The 19,370-nt window shown below is 65.8% G+C and overlaps 2 protein-coding genes across 2 annotated transcripts; one reads left to right on the forward strand and one right to left on the reverse strand.

Moving 5' to 3' along the window:
- Positions 1-52: 52 nt before the first annotated feature.
- Positions 53-17,291, reverse strand: RNF41 (ring finger protein 41). The gene is made up of 7 exons (XM_074854030.1): positions 17,170-17,291; positions 15,211-15,391; positions 5,775-5,887; positions 3,070-3,341; positions 2,226-2,361; positions 1,922-2,025; positions 53-1,463 (listed from the first exon to the last, which is right to left on the reverse strand). Exons 3-7 carry the CDS (start codon positions 5,862-5,864, stop codon positions 1,112-1,114), a joined length of 954 nt encoding a protein of 317 aa, XP_074710131.1. The 5' UTR covers positions 5,865-5,887; positions 15,211-15,391; positions 17,170-17,291; the 3' UTR covers positions 53-1,111.
- A 208-nt stretch (positions 17,292-17,499) lies between these two features.
- Positions 17,500-19,369, forward strand: NABP2 (nucleic acid binding protein 2). The gene is made up of 7 exons (XM_074854034.1): positions 17,500-17,551; positions 17,879-17,976; positions 18,058-18,196; positions 18,276-18,347; positions 18,452-18,533; positions 18,654-18,720; positions 18,837-19,369. The coding sequence occupies exons 2-7, from the start codon at positions 17,898-17,900 to the stop codon at positions 19,007-19,009; spliced, it is 612 nt and encodes a 203-aa protein (XP_074710135.1). The 5' UTR covers positions 17,500-17,551; positions 17,879-17,897; the 3' UTR covers positions 19,010-19,369.
- The last annotated feature ends 1 nt before the right edge of the window (position 19,370 follows it).

Raw genomic sequence — 19,370 nt, forward strand, 5'->3', positions numbered from 1 at the left:
CCTGGCAGGGTCTGGGGAGCGGGCGCAGACCCCCCCGGCGCCGAGAGGCCGATAAAGCAACCAGAACGCTGTTTATTGATCACTCACACCCCCGCGTCCCGCCGCACCGAGCGGAGCAGCCGCCGGCGGAGAGTTCGGTAAAAAACATCAAAACAAGTGCAAATAAATTAAGTTCCCAACAAGTAAACGTAAGCAGGTCCTGAGGTGCCTGTCCACGGTACTTCAAACATAAAATAAAAAAGGGGAGGGGAATAAAAACAGGAAAAGGCCAAAAGAAGTACAAAAAAAACCCCCAGAACCACGATGACGAGTGTGTGGAGAGGAGCGGGAGCGGCGGAGGGAAGCGGAGCCAAACACCGGCACACACGGACACGCGGGGCGGGACGGCGTCCCGGGGGGCTGCGAGCTGGGGGGGGGCAAGCGCGGGGAGCTGCCTCCCGGGGGGGAGAGGGGCTGGGGCATGCACGGGGACGGGGCCCGGGGGCTGCGGGGCGCCGGGGGGGGCTGGACCCCGACCCCCAGCCCTCCCGCACGGCGGGTGCTGGGCCGAGCCCCGGGGGCGCCTTCCCCCCGCCCCCGCCAAGCCCCTTCCCCAGCCCGGGGAGGGGGAGCGGACCCCGCCGCTGCCGTATGGGGAGGCAGAGCCCGGAGAGACGGCGGCAGAGACGGCGGAGAGCGAGGGGGGGACATCCAGGGAGGGAGAGGAAGCCCGGGAGGGTGGGCGGGAGGCGCCGGGGGCCGCGGGGTCGGGCCGCAGCCGGAGCTGAGCCGGGCCCCGGGTTTGCGCCGCGGCCGGGCGCGGGCAGGGTCTGCGCGGGGCGGCCGCTCCCCCTCTCCTTGAAAGACACCGAAGGGGGAAGCGGGTCTGCAAGGGGCGGACGTGGCGGGGCTGCGGCGTGTGCTCGGCGCTGGGCCAGGGGTCGGGCAGTGTTCACCAGAGGCGTTTAATCATTTCAGCCGGGCAGCGAGAGGTCCGAGGGAGCAGCGCCCTGAGGAAACCGCGTCGGTGGCCGGGGAGCACCAGCAGTTCTGAGCGGCTGCCCCCGGCCTCCACCTCTGCACCTTCCCCCTCCTCTCCCTCGTCAGCACGAGGCGTTTCTCTGTGGAATCCTTAGATTTCCTCCACGCCGTGTGCGAATATCATCACCAGTCCCGGCTCCAGCACCATGTCCTCGCCCATGTGCTGGTTCTCGCAGGCCATCACCACCACGGCCTGCTTGCCGGGGATGCGCTTGGCCACATAGTTCTCGTAGTAGCGCCGGTTCATCTGGCGCGTCTCCAGCGTGGCCAGGCCCTGCGGCCAGTTCCGCTCGTGCGCGTTCTCGATCAGCTCGTTGATGATGGAGGTGGGGCAGCCGCTCTCCACCAGCGAGCGCTTGATGACGGCCTGCAGCACCGCGTCCGGCGTGGAGATCATCCCGCCCCACCGCGTCACCCGCGCCGGCTGCAGGGAGTTCACCCACCTGGGGACAGAGACGGGGACAAAGACGTCAGGGCGGCGCGTTTCCGGGGGCTTCCACCCCCAAAGCGGGGAGCGGCTCTGCCTCCGGCCTGCTCCGCGCTCGGGGTGAGGCTGCGCGGGGACGCCTCCGCTTCCCCCCACAACGGGACCCGGCTGCGGCGCCGGGCTTGGCGGCCCCTTCCCCCGAGGAAGAAAGGGTGGGATGAGAAGCTGCTTCCTCCAGCCTTTCTCCCCAGGAGGGAGGAATCCGGCAGCTTCCTGCTGGCGGGCAGGATGCAGGTCGAAGGACAAAAATGCTCGGAAGCCGCTGCGCAAGCAGCTCCCGCGCCGCTCCCCAGCACGAACACCCCTCGCTGTTGGGAAGCGTTTTCTTCTCGAACTCTGCCGGGGGAGGCACCTCACCCCCCCCGCAGCCTCCCAGCGCCCCCCGCGCCCCGACCAGGGCTCCCCAGCACTTACTCCAGGATTTCGTTGTACTCGATGGTCTCCTCCAGGTTCTGCAGGTTGGGGTTGACGCTGCGGATGGCGCGCATGTAGGCCTTCAGCAGCTGGATGTCCCGTTTCTGCGACAGGCGGGACACGGACACGTCGGCAACAAGGACCCGGCGCCGCGGCCGCGCGCCCCGAGCCCGGACCCCAGGCGGCGGCAGGGACCAACCCCCCAGCAGCCGCTTCCCTCGTCCCCAAAGCTCTGTCGGCGTTTGGGGCCGAGTTTCCCAGGAGAGACCCCCCCCGCGAGAGCCCCTCGCCCGTGGGGACCCACCTGCTCGGCCAGTTGGTGCTTGTGCTCTGCCGAGGTCTTCTCCAGCTCGGCGATTCTCGTCTGCTGCTGCTGCACCACGGATCTCAAATGCTTGATGCAGTTGTGGTTTGGCAGCTCATCTTTGGGCATTTCCAAGCTGCGGAGGAGAAAAAGGTGGAGGCCCCACATTAGGGAAAGTTACACACAGAGCACTTGGTGTAAGCGTGGAAACAGGCTCCAGAACAAACCCGGCCTCGGGGCCCGGGAAGCCCCGGCTGTGACCTCCCACAGCTGTGACCTCCCTTCCCCGCCGTGTCCCCGCCAAGCCAAAGGGCCTGGGGAGAGCTCTGGGAACAAACCACCACCAGGGATTTGGTTGGGGGGATCTTCCTCCTCCGAAGCGGTGAGGGCTCAGCACCAGGCCCTGCACTAGCCCGCCCACGGGCCTGACCCGGCCTCCGACTCCACCCAAGCAGATCCCATCGTCTCCAAGCCGGTCAGTCCCCCCCAGCTGGACACTTACAACACCCGAGTGCGAAGGGTGTCAGCACCCCGAGCACTGGTGCTGAGGCCGGACCAGCCACACGCAGGAGGGCGCAGAGCTCACGCTGGAACAGCTCCGGGCGCTCACAAAGGCCCCGGTACCCCGTTTCCAGCAGCCAACTGACAGCCGAGGCCCAGCACCGAGCCTGAGCACTTTGAACCGAGTTTAAAAGGAAACGGGTTTGACTAAAAATCCTTCCTGACCCTTTCCGCAGCACCACGGCCCTCAAAGCCCTGCCACCCCCCGAGTTCTGCGCCCAGGGTGTCGGGCACCGAACCCCGGGCTCCTTCCCCGCGGCAGAGCCCCCCGGGGCCTCCTCACCCGCATCCCTGCTCGCAAGTCACGGGGCGCTTGGGATTGTGCTCGCAGTCGTTGAGGTGAGACATCAGGTTGTCGAGTCGCACGACGGCCGTACAGCCGAAAACAGCGTTGTCACAAGTGATCTGCAGCTTCGAGAGCATATTCCGCATGATCCGCGGGACGGGGCGGAGGTGGGCGACCGTCACGACGCTGCGGTCCACGGGGCAGGTCTGCTGCTGGGAGAACCACTGGGTGATGCAGGCATTGCAGAAGGCGTGCTCGCAGTGAGGAGCCTGCGAGGGGCAGAGAACAGCCGCGCGTTACCCCCACCCTGCGCCGAAGCACCTCTTCGTCCTGGGGGGTGCTCGGCAGCCCCGCGCCGCCCCGGGGAGGGGGAAAGCGAAGGGAAGAGGCACCTCCGTTACCCCAGCGGGCGCGATGCCCGCACAGGGGAACGAGGCACCGAACGCACGGCCTGGGAAGACCAGAGCCCCGCGCAGCACCTTCCCCTCGGAGAGCCGGCGCCCACCTTCGCCCATCTCTGCTTTGAAGTCGGGCCCAGCCCCCCCAGGGCCCTGCCAGCAGACCATCCCCCCCGGGACCCCTCAGAGCCGCCCTCCTGCTCCGCTCCGTCCCAGGTAACGCGGCCTCCTGGAGCGCTGAGGGGGCAAGAGGGACCCGGACGCTAAATTTACCCATTTTTCCAGGGCAGACTAGAACATTTACTTCACTGTATTTACACAGCTGGGCTCTGCTCTCGCGTTCAAGCCGCGGTCGAAAGAGCATTAAGATCGGGGAGGGGGAGCGGGACAGCCGCCAGCTCTTCGGACAGCACGGAGCTTTCCTCCGCCGAGCAGAAGCCCGGAGCTCCGGGGAGGTCAGAGCCGGTCGGGGCTGAGGCTCATTTACAAGCGGCTCCCCCAGCGCCTCCCGCAGCCGCCACCGATCCTGGGAGCAGCCCCTGTGGCAAACGCAGCTCGAGCCACCGGGCCCAGCACAGCGGCCCCGAGCCGGTGTCAGACAAGGCGGCACGTGCTGGGCACCGGCGCGGGGACAGGCTTTGGGTTTTTTTCCCCTCTTCTTCGCCTTTTCCTGAAGTCCCGCTCACCGAGGCTGCGGCTTTCCGCTGGCCCCGCCGCTCCCCTTGTGGCCTTTTAGCCTCTGCAGCCCGTGCCCACCCCCAGCGAAGCTTCGCGACGGGGGTACCCCAGTGTCACCAGTTTCAGGGCACACAGAGACGGGCCCTGGGGAGTCCCCACCTGAAAGCCCGGGGCTGGACACGGCGCTGAGCCCTCCGAGGGAGCGCTGGAGGCGGCCCTGGCTCACAGGGAGGGAGAACAAGGGAACAGCCCTCAGAAATCTGCCCCTTTGAACCACGGCTTGGGCCTGGCTCCGAGCTCAGCCTGAGGGCAGCTCCTCGCTGCGGTGCTGGCAGGAGCAGGGGGCTGGGATCCAACGGACTGGCTGTTAAATGCACCCAAGAAAAGCCCAGGAACAAGAAAATTTGGCCCAGGAACAAGGGAATTTGTGCTATCGCTTTCTCAAAAGGAGATTTAAATAAACCTGCTTAAGAAAGGTGCAACTCTCCCTGTTTTGTGCGACGGCCTGCGGTTGTGTTCAGGTGTTGACAGACTGTAAAATCAAAGCTGCTTTGACAGGGCAGAGGAGCGCAGCGGGAGGACGCTCACCCCTGATTTCAGCCAGAGCAGATGGCAGCTCCGCGCGCCCCCAGCGCAGCGGCACGGGGTGGGCCACAGCCCCCGGCGCTCGGGGACCCCCCTCGGGCAGCTTCTGTGATGTGGTTCATTACCAATCAATGAAACTGCAATAATTGTGTGCGGGTTTCTGATGAGCTCAGTCTTATTTTAATCCGTTTTATTTCAAGCGAAGCCGGATTTCTGCAGAGGGGACTGAGCTACCCCAGCATGTGGCCCGGGGAGGGACGCCGGGGGCAGGATGCAAGACCCCCCTGGGGAGGGCAGGGACCGGCAGCGCTCCCCTCGGGTCAGGGGGGGCTCTAAAGGCCCCCACTAACCCCTCCCTGAGTAACGGGGCTCCGCAGGCCCTTCCAGCCCCGGAGCTCAGCGGGAAGCCCCGTCCAACGGCCCTTCGGCTGCGCAGGAAGCGGAGGGAGGAGGGGAAGCTGCACCCCCTCCCTCCCCGGGCGCTGCACAAGCTGCAGCGTGAGCCGCAGGATCCACCAAACGCCCGGCGGTGCCGGTGCCGGGCTGTGGTCTGTCCATCCTCCGGGCTGGCCCAGCCAGGCTCAGCAGCAGCTACGACAACGCTGCAGCGGGGCGAAGCCCGTGGGCCCAGCCAGGGACAGATTTTAAGCACCGCTGCTGCCGTCCCTGCCCTGGGACACCGTCCCCGGTGCGCAGCTGCAGCTTTGGTGTGGTTGAGAAGGGGGTAAGGAAGGGAGGAGTTCAGGAAACCTGCCCCAGCACAGGCTCATCCCTTCCTCCCGCCTCCTCGCTGACCCCAGGACATGCCCCGACCCAGAGCTTTAGGCCATTTCCACCAGAACTCACACAGCCGCAGACTTTTACCCCTGGTGCTGTTTCCTTGCCCGTGCTGTTGCCTCAGACCGTTCGGAGGGAAGGTAAGAATCCATCGAGCTCGCCTGACACACGCGCTGCGCCCGTCATCTCTCCAAGACATCTAGAAGCCTGGACCTGCAGTCGGAGGCTTTCAGTAGCCACAGTCAGTGCCCAGCAGAAACGTACCTGAACCGGCTCCTCCAGGACCCCGCTGCAGATGGGGCATATAAGGTCTTCATCAACATCCCCCTGAAAACGTGCTACATCATACCCCATTGCTCATCACCGACGCCAGAACCCTGCGGAGGGAAGAGGAGCAGCAGTTAGGAGCCCTGCGGTGTCCGGACGGGGCAGGTCCCGGCCCTCACAGCACCCCAGCTCCCCAGTTCCCGCTCTCTCCTCCCAGTGTGACCAGCTGGGGTAGCCCCGGGCAGGGTGGGAGCTCGCAGCCAAGCGTGTGCTGAACCCGCTGCTCCCTCTCGCCGCGCCGCTGGCATCGCTCCTCTCCCACACACGTTATTACTAATCCTGCTGCGATTTTTCTACTTGCTGGTTGTTGGGTTTTGGTTTGGGTTTGTTTTTTCGGGTTGTTTTCTCTGCATGGTTTTATTTAGGTTGTAGAGGAGAGGACGGGGCTGAGCAGTGGGACGCGTGCCAGGGATGCTCCAGGGTGCAGCCGGACACCACCGCAGCGGCCCCGGCGACGAGGATCCCCCCACGACTCACCAGAGCTGTCGGGGCTCCTGCTCCCAGCACGGAGGGTGCGCAGCCCCGAGCGCAGCCCCTCGGGCACCGCGGCCCCGTCCCGCGTTCCCAGGGAACGCCGATCAGCTTCCCACACTCTGCCAGAGGCCGACCCCGAGCCCTGCCCCGGCACAGCAGCAGTCACCGGCTCCTCTGTGGCTCGAGCCAGCTCCTCCTGCCCCCTCCCCACCAACACCAAAGTCAGTGACAAAGCGGGAAAGGGCCCTGCCAGCGGCCACCCCGCCAGGGCCAGCGGCGCCGAGCGCCCACACGCCGCCTCGCACCTCCGCAGCCAGCTCCTCAGCCGAAAGCTTTTGGGAAACCACCGCGGGGGCTCGGCTGGAGCAGCGAGGGAGGGGAGGAGGCGGCGGGCGGACGGGGAGGCCGCGGGCAGTGCAGTCACTCCCTGGTCGGCCCCTGGGACCCTCCCCAAGCCAAAGGGCAGCAGGGAGGGACTTTAATCAACTCGCTGGACACTGGAAGTCGGACACTAAATCAGCTCCACGTGCGGATGGATTCTTGGCTTCCACAGAGCAGGCTCAGACAAAAGACTCCTCTGACAGAGGCTGGGGTGGGGAAAGTCTCCGTGTCAGCGTTTGCAAGTCAGATAAGATGAAGGGCTGCAGGCTGGAGGGAGAAGGGCTCTCCCAGCAACCAGGATGGGCTGCCCGAACCTTCCCACGCCCTTGGACAGATGCTGCTCCCCACACTGGGGAGGGACCCAAATTCCCTCCCAGCCCTTGACGGGCCACTCGCACTGCAAGGCCCAGCACCTCCCACACACTCACGTCAGGCTCAAACCAAGGGGAGGGCAAAGACGGCTGCGGAGGAGCCGGCACAGCAGCTCCCGGCCAGCCGCGGCCCCACGCAGCCCCCGCCGCAGAGGGGCTTCACTCTGCAGCTGGGCCCAGTCCGACCTTGGCTGTCGCTCGGGCGCCAGCTCACGCCCTGGTGTCTTGGCGTGTCTCCGGACGCGTGAGCAGCCCCACGAACACCCCGTCCTCTGCCCCTGCTCGGGAGACGCGGCGCCTGCTCCCGCTCGGGCAGCGACGCGGAGCTGCACCAGGCCCCGCTGCATCAGAACCGCGCTCCCTAGCAACTGGGCTTTGTCTTTTGCTTCCAGATTCCAGCGTCACCCTTGCAAAAAAACAGCTGGGCGAGACACGAAATGTCTTCACATCCACTCAGGAAAGAGCCAAGCAGAGGGTGAAACACGAGCACTGAAAGCCAGCCTTGCCATCTGCCAAACCGGAGCCACATCAAAACTCCCTCCAGAAACATTTCAGCACCTGCACGAGTCTGAAATTCTCCTCGCTCGGCCCAGCTGCTCCCCTGCTGCCCCCGCGGGGCTCTGCCAGCACGTCGGGGCAAGGGGCACCCCGCTGCTACCGCCAGGCAGAAACAGCAGCGCTGAAAGCATCTGCAAACGCAGGAGGGAGATGGAGCCGGCAACCCAATCTCCCTCCTGCGAGACCCGGCCCCGCAGGACACTGGATACTCTCGTCCGTCCCCGGGCTCCGCAACCTGCAGGGTGGCCCCGAAGGAGCTCTCGGTAGCTCAGAGGGGTGAGCCCTGCTGGCGCGGTGCTGCTCGGCGAGAGCAGGGATCCACCGTGGGCCGAACCGCGGCACAGAGAGCTCAGAACACCCCTCCGGGAAGGGCTCGCGGAGGCCCTCGCGCACCGGGCGAAGCCGCCTGCGACACGGGCGCGACACAGCGCGGGGGAGCGGAGCCCGAGCAGGACCCGGACAAACCCTGTCCCAGGAAATCGCTGCGGCAGCGAACGGCAACTGCTGTGCCCGACTGGAGCGAGCCCACCCCCCAAACACTGGCAGCTCCTGGAGCCCAGCACCTCCCCGGGGCTGGGCAGGGACAGGGGACTCGCTCAGGCCAGAGGCCAGGCACAGAACTGGGCTTTAGCCCCAAACACAGAGAAAAGCGAGGAGAAGTCACTATTCCCCCCTTCCGCTTCCCTCCTCATCAGCTCCTGCCTTGGCTTTGTAGATTCTCATCTTCCTGGCCTGGGGACCTCGAGTGCCAGCACAGAGAGATCTACATAGCAACAAGGGCTCGACGGTATCAGAGAGGATCAGTAATTAGCAAGTCAAAAGCACGGTGACATTCCTACCCTAACCCAAAGCCTCCTCAGCATCCACCAGCCCAGACAAAGGCTCCTAACAGGCCCCTGGGGCAGGAGAGGAGAGGAAAGAGGAAGGCCAGGACTGCTTAGAGCCCCAGCTGCCCCGGGGGCAGCCCCAAGCCTGTCCCACCCCCCGCAGGGATCCCCCCCAGCTCCCCGAGTGCCACGGAGGGGCCAGCCCTGACTGGAGCTGCTCTTCCATCCTCCCCACAAACCCACCACAAACAGGCAAATACCACGTCTAAAAGCCAAGGCAGAGCCTCGCCGTCAGCTCCCCCTACGCTGTCACGGGACATACCCAACGCGTTGCAGTTTTGCTCCAAATCTTGGGCAAAAAGGGGCTTCGCTCGGTTGTCAGGCACGAGCTGACCTCCACCCTCCGCCCGGGCTCACAGCAAGCGAGGCCGGGGCTCCCCTGACCCACAGCGCATCCGCCCGTCGTGCACGTCAGCAGCAGCCACACCGGTAAGATTTCTGTGGCAATATTGTGCTGCCTTCCAGCAGGATAACTAACTGTTCCTGCCCCCAGAGGAAAACTGAATTGCTGAGAAAATCTTTTCTGTTGACAAAAGGAAAATTAATGGCTTAAAAAAGCTCCCCCTCCTCCTTGAAAAAAAAAACAAAAACCCGTCTGCATGGGAGCCCGTGGATTTGTTCCACAGCCCCCAGAGCACATGTTCACATGTTCCCTCCTTTTTGCCACAATATGTTCGAGCCGCTGGATCCCAGAGACGCCGCCTGAGCCAAAGCTTTCCGCCTGGCTGCTGCTGCAGGCGCGGGCCGCGGAGCAAGGCAGCACCTCTGGGCTCTGAGGGGCTCCCGCTCCGCCGGCACGGGGGGCCCGACTCACCCGGGTGGTGCTTCCACGCCCCTGCTCAGCCACCCGCCAGCTCTCCTCGGTCAGCCGCTGCGCGGGGCCACGAGCACACCCGGGCGAGATCCAGCGCTGCAGAGCTCTGCTGGGAAAGCTGCGCCGTCCCCCGGCCCTGCCCAGCGGCTGCGGGCGCTCCCAGGAGCTGAGGAGTCCAAGCGGGAGCAACTCAAGCAAGGAGAGCGCAGAGGCAGCCGAGAGCGCGGGGAGGGAAGGGAGTTTCGCCCAGGTAAAGGACCCCGCAGGCCCCCGGCCAGGCGGAGGTGAAAGAGGCAGCGACGCGCCGCGGCCCGCGCACGGCTGGAGCTCAGAGACAAACCAGCCTGGCCCAAGGCGAACGATAAACGACCACGGCGAGAACAATGCGGTCGTGGGAGCGGAACCAGCACCTACCTACGGAACACCCGGCAAGAAACACGCCTGGAAAATGAGAGCGCAACGGTCAGCAAAGCCGAGGGCAGGGCGAAGGGCAGCGACTGCCCCGGGGCCCCGTGTTCAGCCCCAAAGGGGGACACCCCGCTGCCTCCCCCCTGCCCGCAGCAGATCCACGCAGCCTCTTCCGAGCCAGGATCTGGCGCCAGTTCACCAGGGAAGCCCATCCCTTCTGTGGAAATACAGAACACCAGGCAGAATCCCTCAAAAAAATTAAAAACAAACAAACAAAACAAATCAAACTTAATTAGCCTGTGCTGGAAGCCTCCAGCGTCAGGCTTTGCCTGGTTCTCAGGGAAAAAAAGACACCATTTTCTCATTATTTCCAGTGTAAGTGTTGCCAACAGATACCGGAGCCGCTCTGCAGCTGGGACAGCTCGGAAGAAACCTGTTCTGTCAGCAATGGTGTTTTTAATAATCTCTCCTAATTTCATCAGCTTTGTGAGCCAAAAGAAATAGAATTAAAACCAGAAAGCAAGGGGGAGGGGAGGAAAGGGAGAGAAAACAACATATGGATGCAAGAGGGGCTGTTCCGTGGCAGTTGAAGCCCAGCGTGGGCGCCAGGACACCAGCGATCTCCTCCCCGGCTCGCGCTGGGTGTTCTGGGGCGCCGCACTTTGTTGTCTCCGTTTCCCCGCTGTGAGCAAACACAGAACATCTCGGGGGGCTGCAGGGTTTCCGAGGCAGCCTTGTTGCTGCTGGAAAGCTTCCAGGGGGAAAAAAAGGGACCCAGAAGCTTAAAGAAGTCGAAGTTTTGCAGCAACGGGCTCCCGGGCACCAGGGTCTGCACCCATTTAGGACGGGCTCCGCTCCCAGGTGACGGCGAGGGAAGAGGCGGCCGGCGGGAGAGCAGCGGAGCGGGAGAGGGAACGGGCAGGAGCGGCCCCGCCGGGCCCGGGCGGCAGCGCGGGGGCTCTGCGGGGGCTCTGCGGGGGCTGGCATTGGGCTGCGTCGCCCGGAGCAGGTTGGGAGGCTGCTCGGACAGGATCAGGCTGGCGCCAGGACGCGGGCGGGAGGGCTCTGCTCAGCCGGATCTCTGGTCTGACGAGCAGATCGGAGATGGAAGAGTCATCAGCGTCGACGCTGTGCCCACATCTGCGCCTCACAGCTCTAAAGCGGCTCCTAACTGACCCGACACCACGAAGCCTCTTCCCGTAGGACGGGAGAGGATCCACCGCCCAGCGACAGCCAGCGCGCGGAGCTGCCACGGTCCGTGGCGACCCAGTCAGCGCAGCCCAGCTGGCCGGGGGCAGCTTGCCAAGCCCCGGCGCTTCCTCGCCCGCCCTCCTGCCAGCGCCGCTCGCTGCGGCTCCCGCCAGCCCCCGGCACCCGAACGCCGGGTTGGCGGTTGGCAGCTGTGACAAACCTGCTGGGCCCCTGCGAGCCACATACTCGAGGGGAGCATCCAGCGTGGCCACCCCGCCCCGGGCCAGAGCCACCCGCAGTCGTGGGGCGCTGGCAGCCTCCAGCCACGCTGCCAACGGCCCCCAGGGTCACACGTGGAAGGAAGAGCGGTCTGAAACCAGAGATTAACAAGAACAATACTGAATGCAACATGCAGCATCATCCAAAACTGGCTGATGGTCCCTCTGCCTGACCTAGTTGTCCAGCGACCCAGTTTCGAGCCCAGCGCCTGTTGGGCGTTCCCGGCCGGAGCGACCCCCCTGCGCTGCCGGGCCTGGCCGGGAACCGAAGCAGGCGCTTGCTGGCACACAGGCCGAGCTCAGAGCCAAACTCTGTCCTAATCTGGACCTGCGAGCTCTCTGCTAGGCCTTGTTAGGGTTTAACAGCAAGGACGAGCTGGCACAACGTACATTCCATAACTTCTTTGGAAACGAAGCGCCAGCAGCACGGGCCCGGCCGCCACATCCCCCCCGGCTCCCCCGCCCGGGGCCGAGGGCCCAGCAAGGCGCGCGGGCGGGAGCGACGGGGCTGCGCGTCACCGACACGTGAAGGCGGCGAGAACAGACGCCTGAGAGCCGGGCCGGGGCCCAGCCGCCTTCCCCACCGCGCTCTCCTCGCTCTGTGGAGCCCCGTAGACCCGGCCCGGCCCTTCCAAGCGGCTGCATTTAGAGCCTGGGCTCGCGTCAGACCCTCCCGGCCCTTCTGATCGTTACCGTGACTTTCCTGGTAGGGAATCCCAGCCCGCGCCCACCCGCGTTACGCGCTGCTCGCCGGAGCGGGTCTGATTTCAAACGCCAGCACCGAAGGCGAGCGGGGTCCAGAGTCCGGCCGGGACGGGCGATGCCCGGGCTCAGCCTCGTGCTGGGGCGGGCGCTGGGGAGGCGGCTCAGCGCCCGCAGGACCAGATTCGTGCCCTTGCTCTGCCTCTTCCTTGGCTTCTCCCCATTTTGTTGGCACCTGCCTCTCCTGCACGGTTTAGTGGTTTTCCCAGGAATTTCTGCGTGCGTTTGAGACACCTACGGCCGCGAGCTTAAAAACCGCTGGCACAGAGGGGAGCTGGTCTGCGGGCCAGGAGTCGCTTCACCTGCCCGACTCCAGCTTCTCCGTCAGGAGTAACTGGTGAAGAGCAGCAGCTACACCAAACCAGTTCTGCCTGCATGCACACCACCAGCTGCTTGGCATGTGCATAATTAACCGCCCCACTAATGACACCACGGAGCACCAGCACTCCCTCCCCACCAAAAAAAACCGATCAGACACTCAAACAGTCGCACGGTGCCGTGGCGGAGCCGCGCTCCAGGCTCAAGGGGAACGACACCACCAAGGAGTTGGGTTTGACTGAGTTACCCGACGCTAACTAGTATCTTGGTTCTCGCTTACTAATCCTTTAAAGGGTCGCCCCCCGCTTCAACGTAATCGTTGAGCTAATGTCCTTGTTTTGGAACAATGGTGACAGGAGTTAATTCATTCCTTCTCCAAACAGGAACCAAACCGATGGATTCAGTGTGCTCCCCGCAGCCCCCCCCCGCCCAAAATAATCGATATCCCCCAGGCCTAAAACTTCCCTTGGGTGGGGGTGTTTCTTCAAAGCGTTTGAACCAGTGAGCAGAGACTTCAGCAATGACTGACTGTAATCCACAAAGTTTTAGTACATGCTATTTTGATTCAAGAGGCCACAGGCAAAACACATAAAAATATTACTCATTACTTGCTAATTAAAAGCCAAAAGCATCGAGTGTACAAATCTAACAGCTCTTCCCATAAAGACTTTTTTCTCCAGCGTTGATCTTCTGTTTGACATTAGCGCGCGTCCAGAGAGCAAAGGAAAAGAAAATTAAAAACCCCCTTTTCTAAAAAGCCTTTCACAGGTCACAGGGAGCTTCCGCCCAAGCACACAGAGACAGAGGAGATGGAGAGGAGAGAGGGTGAAACAACCCTTCTGCCTTGTACAATAGGAGGAAATCACATCCCTGGCCAGGCCCTGCCCACCTTCCAGATCCCGGTGCAAGGACAAACAAGTGTTGAGGAGCTCCTACAGCTTAACCCCTGCAGAGCCAGGCTGGGGGCTCTGCCCCCCAGCAAGGCCCTTCCTGACTCGGGAAGCTCTTCAGGATCACTAAAGCCCGGCCGATAGTCCCGGGAACACCCGCGGGCGTCAGGCCCAGCGCTCACATCCCACCACGTGAAACAAGTCTTCGGGTACCAAAAAAGCCCGTCCAGCCTCCCGGCGGGGACCCAAACTGGCCCCGAGCACTGACAGGGTTTCAGTGACAGAGGCTGAAAAGGACCTAAACAAGGTCCTGTGACTCCCATTAAGAACCGCCCGAGCCACCAGCTGCCGGGGCACCGGCCGCCCTCGGAGCTCTGACACATCCCACAAACCCCCGAGATCACGGAGGAATGTGGCGCAGCGGCTGCCGCGGCCGGATGCAGCAAGACCAGAGGAAGACGTTGCCCCGACAGCCCTGAGGCAGGAACCCGGCCCCAGGCGCCTTCTGGGGGGGCTGCACGTTCCTCACCCGCCACGGCCGCAGGCTCCGGCCGGGCCCCGCGCCCACCAGAAGCGGTTTGTCCGGAGAATGTTCACGGCTGCGGATCGGGCAGAGAGGGACACGAGGGCCTGCGGGGGGGTTTCCCCTCCTCAGATAAGCAGAACGTGCCACTTGTTAACAGCTGGGGCCACGCTGGACTTGCACAGCGCAGCTTCACCCAGCCCTGCCAAGCCTTTTATTTTCTGGCCTGTTTCTTACAGCGTCAAGACACCGAGAAAATGAAAAGCCTAAATCTGAAGTTAAACCAGTTTATGTTTGGGTGGGTTTTTTTCCCCCCCAGGAACAGCAGACGTAGGTCACAGCCAGCAAAATGCCTGAACACGAGAAGCATCCCGCATCACTGCTCCGCCAGCAGCCGGTCCCCTCCACCCCACCTGCTCCGCTCCGAGCGGAAGCGATTCCTGTCCCAAAGGAAACCTCGTTTAAACTGGGGCAGACGTGCTGCTCCGGTACCGGCCACGGAAAGGCCGACCCGGCAGGCGGGAGGAGGCCCAGGAGCTGCTGCCCCCCCCAGCAGCACCCCGAGAGGTCCCGGCTCCTCACACCGGCGGAGTCCCGGGAGCCCAGGGCAGAGCCGGGCCCTCACTGAGAGCTCAGCGCCCGAGAGCTCAGCGCCCGCCCCGCGTGGAACCACAACGTGAGACCGAGGAGCTTCCCGCCTTCGGCCGAAAGCAGCGGGACAGGAGGGATCTCCTCAGGCTCAGGGAACAATCCCGGCCTCGCAGCCGAGCAGCACGGCTCCCGCTCCGTCAGGAGCGTGTCCTGTTTTCTGCTGCGCAGCCCCAGCCCTTGGCCGGTCCCCAGCCGAGCGCTCCCCTCCACCCGCAGCGCCCTCTGAGGTTCGCTCTGCATCGCCTCCAGCCGCTCTGCAGCCTCTCGGGTGCCCTCCCAGATCAGGGGGTTTCGTTAACAAAGCACCTTCCCCGCCAGGCACCTCGCTCCTCCAAGAGCCTCTGGGAACTCCAGCGCCTGCCCTTCTTCCCGAGCATCCAGTGAAAGCAGAGATACAGGAATCAGGCAGGGGCAGTTCCTGAGCCAGTTTGGCAGGGTTTATCTTAAACCTCTGAAATTTAAGGAAGATCTCACTATTTCCCCGTAGACATTAATTTACAAGAAAGGTTCTTTAACGGCTTCAGAGCCAGAGCCGTGTCCACCCGCACAGACCCAACAGCAGCCCCCGATCCCCGACCGGGACAGGTGCCGGGGGAGCGGGCGGGCAGCCACGAGCCGCTGTCGGCTGCAACGGGGGACGGCAGGACACGCAGGGACCCCTCCTGCCAGCAGAGCAACACCAAAGCTTTCAGATAAACACGCCTCCAAAGTCAGCGGCAGCACTGAAAGCGTATCTAAAGCAAAACCCTGTAAAAGCGCTGATGTAACTCTGACTGTTCCCGTGTTGGAGGCTCCACGTGTGTGGAGGAAGGACTTAAACTCATCCCCCGCGCACAGATGGAGAAAGTTTTGAGGAACACGATTTACCTTCCGTGGCAGAATTCCTCCCTAAGCAGCGAAGAGGCAGGGCTGGGCTGGGTTTACTCTTTTCAGGGAGATGCTCCCAAAGGCCCATCTTTTCCCCTTCCTCTTCTACAGTTTAAAATGTCGTTCTTCGAGGGCCAAGAGCCGCTGCCACGCAGGAGTCATAAGGTCAGACAGGACAGATCTAGTCACAGGGGAAAAAAAAACCAGGAAGGAAAGATGAGCCTGGTGAAAGCTGAGGTGGGAGGCTGAGCCCGGCCCTTCACCCCTCGCTCCCCCCACACAGGCCCCCGGGCCTGCAGCCCCACAGAAGAGGAACCTGCATTTCCTAAGAGCCTCCGCAGCCTCCCGAAGAGCAGAACCACCCGCGCAGAACCGTCGAGCACCTGCAGCACGAGCCCCCGCACGCCTCCGACACGACGCGGGGCCGACGCGGCCACAGGAGCAGGGAAGCAGCATCACACCTTCCGACCCCATGGAAAACGCCTCTGCCTCACCTTTTGAATTTCCATGGGAAGGGTCCCTGTGGAGCCCCCACCCGGCCTCGGGGAGCCCTCGCGCATCCCAGCCCCCCCCCCAGGCTGAACGCGACCGAGCCAGTGACCGACACAGCAGTTGCCTCCCGGCGGCTTCGGGAAGTCCAGCCCTCGGCCAGAGCTCCGCTCGCCCCAACCCCACCTCGCTGGGCCCAGGGAGGAGCTGGGCCGGGCGGCGTTCCCAGCAGGATCCGCACTGCAGGAGCGCTTCGTGGGCAGGGAAGGAAACATTTGCCTAGTAGGTAAAGTCTGTGCTTTTAAGTTACGCAATCCTGCTAAAAATAGTTTCCCCAAATGCCACCTTAAAGATCTTCTGACACAAATCCAAATTTTTCTCACAACTCCTCTGCTCGCTCTAGCGCTGCAAAAATCGACAGCAGGGAAGCCTGAATGGGAAAAACTGCTTTGGGTTTATCTGCTGGTCTCGGCAACGAGGATAAAACCAGCTCAGAAACACCCCGGCCGTCAGCACCGCGCTGGACCGCGGACGCAACACCCGGCCCCAAGCCGCCACAAGGCGCTTCGTTGTTATTGTAACAAAAAGTGAAGCTGATGCTGTCGCGTTTCTGTATGTTTTTACATTTATCAGTTAAAACTGTATTAAAAAAGACTCAGGCCCCTCCTGCGAGGCGAGAGCCGCCGAGCTCAGGTGCTGAGGGCCGGGACGAGCCGCAGAGCTCTGCGAAGCCTCGGCCCATTTAATTACCGACTCCCCACCGCTGCCCGGCCCTGCCCGAGCAGCCGGACGGGCCGGGCGCTGCCGGGGGTCGGGCCCCCGAGAGCGGGAACCTGCGCCCACACCCCCGGGGCTGCGTGCGGGGGTGCCCCGCTCCCCCCGCGGTCACAGTCTCCCCTTCGCCAGCGACCGGAGGGGGAACGGCCGGGGCGCTCCGGGCGCGCTGACGACGCTGCATCCTCAGGGGGACCCGGCACCTCCCAGGCCACGGGGGGTTTTTCCCTCCGGGGTTCAGCCGGGCCCAGGCCGGGCCCTGAGAGCGCGGACACGCCCCGGGGGCAGGACCCGGCCCCGCCGCCGAGATCCTCCTCCAGACCGACCCCGGCCCGGCCGCACAAAGCGCCCCCCCCCTCCGGGCTCCGTCCTCCCCATCGCTTCCCCCCACGGCCCCGGGGGGGTTTCACGCCCGCCCGCCCCCAGCAGCTCCCTCCCCCCCTCCGCAGCCCTTCGCCGGCCCCCGCCCCGCGAGCAGCGGCCTCCGGCCAGACCGGCCCCGGCTCCCCCGCGCCCCGGCCCAGGGCCCCGCCGAGCGCTCCCGCCGGGGCCGAACCGCCCCCCCCAGTCCCCGAGAGCTCCGAACGCCGCCCCCAGGGCGCCCCCGGCCCCACCGGGATCCCCCCCCCTGCCCAGGCCGCTCCTCGGCCCCCCCGGTCCCGCAGCCGCCCTCAGCGCGGCCCCGGCCTCACGTACCGCCTGCCCGGGCCGGGCCGGCTCCGGGACGCCGCGGGGCTCAGGGGCGGCCGCGGCCTCCACCGCCTCCCCCCGCCCGGCCCCGCCGCGCTGCTCCGCACCCCCCGCCCCGCCGGAAGCTCCCGCCCCGCCGCCGCCCGGAAGCGCCGCCCTGACCGGCGAGAGGCGCCGCGGAGCCGGAACTCGCTGGTCGGGGCGGGCTCTATGGCCGGGGCGGGGCTGGGGGCGGGGCTCAGCGGGAGGTAACCAATAAGCCCCGCCCCTCCCGCCCCGCCATTCGCCGGCGCCGCGGGCCGTCCTCCGCCCCCCGCGCGCTGATTGGCTGCCCCGGGGTGGCGGTCGGTGACTTCCGGGAGTGCCCGCGGCGGCGGCGCTCTGGCAGGTCAGCGCGCGCAGCGAGGGGCGGGGGGGGCGGCCGGCGGCGGGAGGGGCGGGCGGGCGCCCCCTGGTGCCGGGGCGGGAGCGCGGGGCGCCGAGCGGGCCCTGGGGACGCTCCCGGTAGCCCCGGTAGCCCCGTTCCCGGGGGCGCAGCCCCCGCCGTCCCGTCCCCGGTGCGCTCGCTCAGCCCGGCGGTCCCATCCCCGCGGTGCCGCCCCCCGGGGCTGCCGTCCCGGTGTCCCGTAGCCCCCCCCCCCCCATCCCCGGTCCCCCCCTCCCGCCGCCCCCGGTGTCTCCGCGCGGGGCCGGGGGTGAACGGCTGCGTCTGCAGGGCCCCCCCCGCCGGCACCATGAGCACCGAGACGCTGGTGAAGGACGTTAAACCGGGGCTGAAGAACCTCAACCTCATCTTCATCGTCCTGGAGACGGGTGAGCGCGATGGCGGCGGGGGGGGACCCGGGGGCCGCGCTGACCCCTGACCCCCCCCCCCGCCCCGCTGACCCCCCCCAGGCCGGGTGACGAAGACGAAGGACGGGCACGAGGTGCGGACGTGCAAGGTGGCCGACAAGACGGGCAGCATCAACATCTCGGTGTGGGACGATGTGGGGAACCTCATCCAGCCCGGGGACATCATCCGCCTCACCAAGGGGTACGGGGGGGGCACCCCGGGATCCCCCGTCCCCCCGGGGCTCCCCCCGGCCTGACACCCCCCGTCCCTCCCCCTCCAGGTACGCCTCGGTCTTCAAGGGCTGCCTGACCCTCTACACGGGCCGCGGGGGCGACCTGCAGAAGATCGGCGAGTAAGGCCGGGGCTGGGGGGTCCCCCCGAGCTGGGGGGTGCTGGGAGCAGGGGGGGGGGCTGGGACACGGCGGGGGGGTCCCCACCGCCCCCCTCTGCCCGCAGGTTCTGCATGGTCTACTCCGAGGTGCCCAACTTCAGCGAGCCCAACCCCGAGTACGTGGCGCAGCAGTCCCAGAGCAAAGGGGTGAGTTCTGGGGGGGGGGGACACAGCGGGGTGGTGGGGAGGGGGGGGCCAGGCTGGGACCCCCCCGAGCGCGGCTGCCCCGGCTCCGCGGCACACGGGGCGTCTCCGTCTCCCCCCCAGGCCCAGAACGAGAGCGCGAGTCCGGCCGCGTCGCCGAGCGGGCAGGGCCCCCCCGCAGCATCCCCGGGTAGGTCACGCAGCGCCCCCCCCCCCCCCCCCCCCCCCCGCCCTGGGCGTCTGGGACCCCCCGCGGTGTGTCCCCCACCCCCCCACCTCACCTTCCTCCCGCTGCTCTGCTTCCAGCCCCCGACAGCCAGAACGGGAACGGGCTGAGCCCGGGGGGCCCCGCGCACCCCCCCAGCGCCCCCCCGCACCCCCCCAGCGGCCGCATCACCCGCAGCCAGCCCGGCCACCCCGGCCCCGCCACCGGCCCCGTCAGCAACGGCAAGGAGACGCGGCGGAGCAGCAAGAGATAACGGGCCGCGGCCCCCCCCCCCCCCCCTCCACCCCCCCTCCGGCCCCCGCTGCGGTTTGGGGGGGGTTCCCTGGCCCCCCCGCCCCTGAGCATCCCCTGGGGCGAGGAGGGGGTCGGCCAGGCCCTGCTGCCCCCCACTCATGTGCCTCTGGGAGGGTGAGGGGGGCCCGGGCCCCCCCATCTCGGGCCGGCTGGGGTCGAGGGGCCGGAGCTGAGCCCTGCACCCGCTGCCCGGCGGCCCCTGGGACTGGGGGGCTGCACCCCCCCCCCCCAACTGCCCCCCAAACTCAGCCACCCCCCGCCCTCGCTGGGGCAGACGTGCAGGACCTGTTGGGGGGGTGTTAATAAAAGGTTGAGCTCCT

The sequence above is a fragment of the Strix uralensis genome, chromosome 33 (assembly GCF_047716275.1).
Source record: "Strix uralensis isolate ZFMK-TIS-50842 chromosome 33, bStrUra1, whole genome shotgun sequence".
In the NCBI taxonomy this organism is placed as follows: Eukaryota; Metazoa; Chordata; class Aves; order Strigiformes; family Strigidae; genus Strix; species Strix uralensis.

Bases quoted from the DNA above. Each gene is read 5' to 3' on its own strand.
- NABP2 (XM_074854034.1), top strand. From the start codon at position 17,898: ATGAGCACCGAGACGCTGGTGAAGGACGTTAAACCGGGGCTGAAGAAC. The intron at 17,977-18,057 runs GTGAGCGCGATG...GACCCCCCCCAG, and splicing joins CTTCATCGTCCTGGAGACGG to GCCGGGTGACGAAGACGAAG. The intron at 18,197-18,275 runs GTACGGGGGGGG...CTCCCCCTCCAG, and splicing joins ATCATCCGCCTCACCAAGGG to GTACGCCTCGGTCTTCAAGG.
- RNF41 (XM_074854030.1), bottom strand. From the start codon at position 5,864: ATGGGGTATGATGTAGCACGTTTTCAGGGGGATGTTGATGAAGACCTT. The intron at 3,342-5,774 runs GTACGTTTCTGC...TGCCCCTCGCAG, and splicing joins TCCTGGAGGAGCCGGTTCAG to GCTCCTCACTGCGAGCACGC. The intron at 1,464-1,921 runs GTAAGTGCTGGG...CTCTGTCCCCAG, and splicing joins GAGTACAACGAAATCCTGGA to GTGGGTGAACTCCCTGCAGC.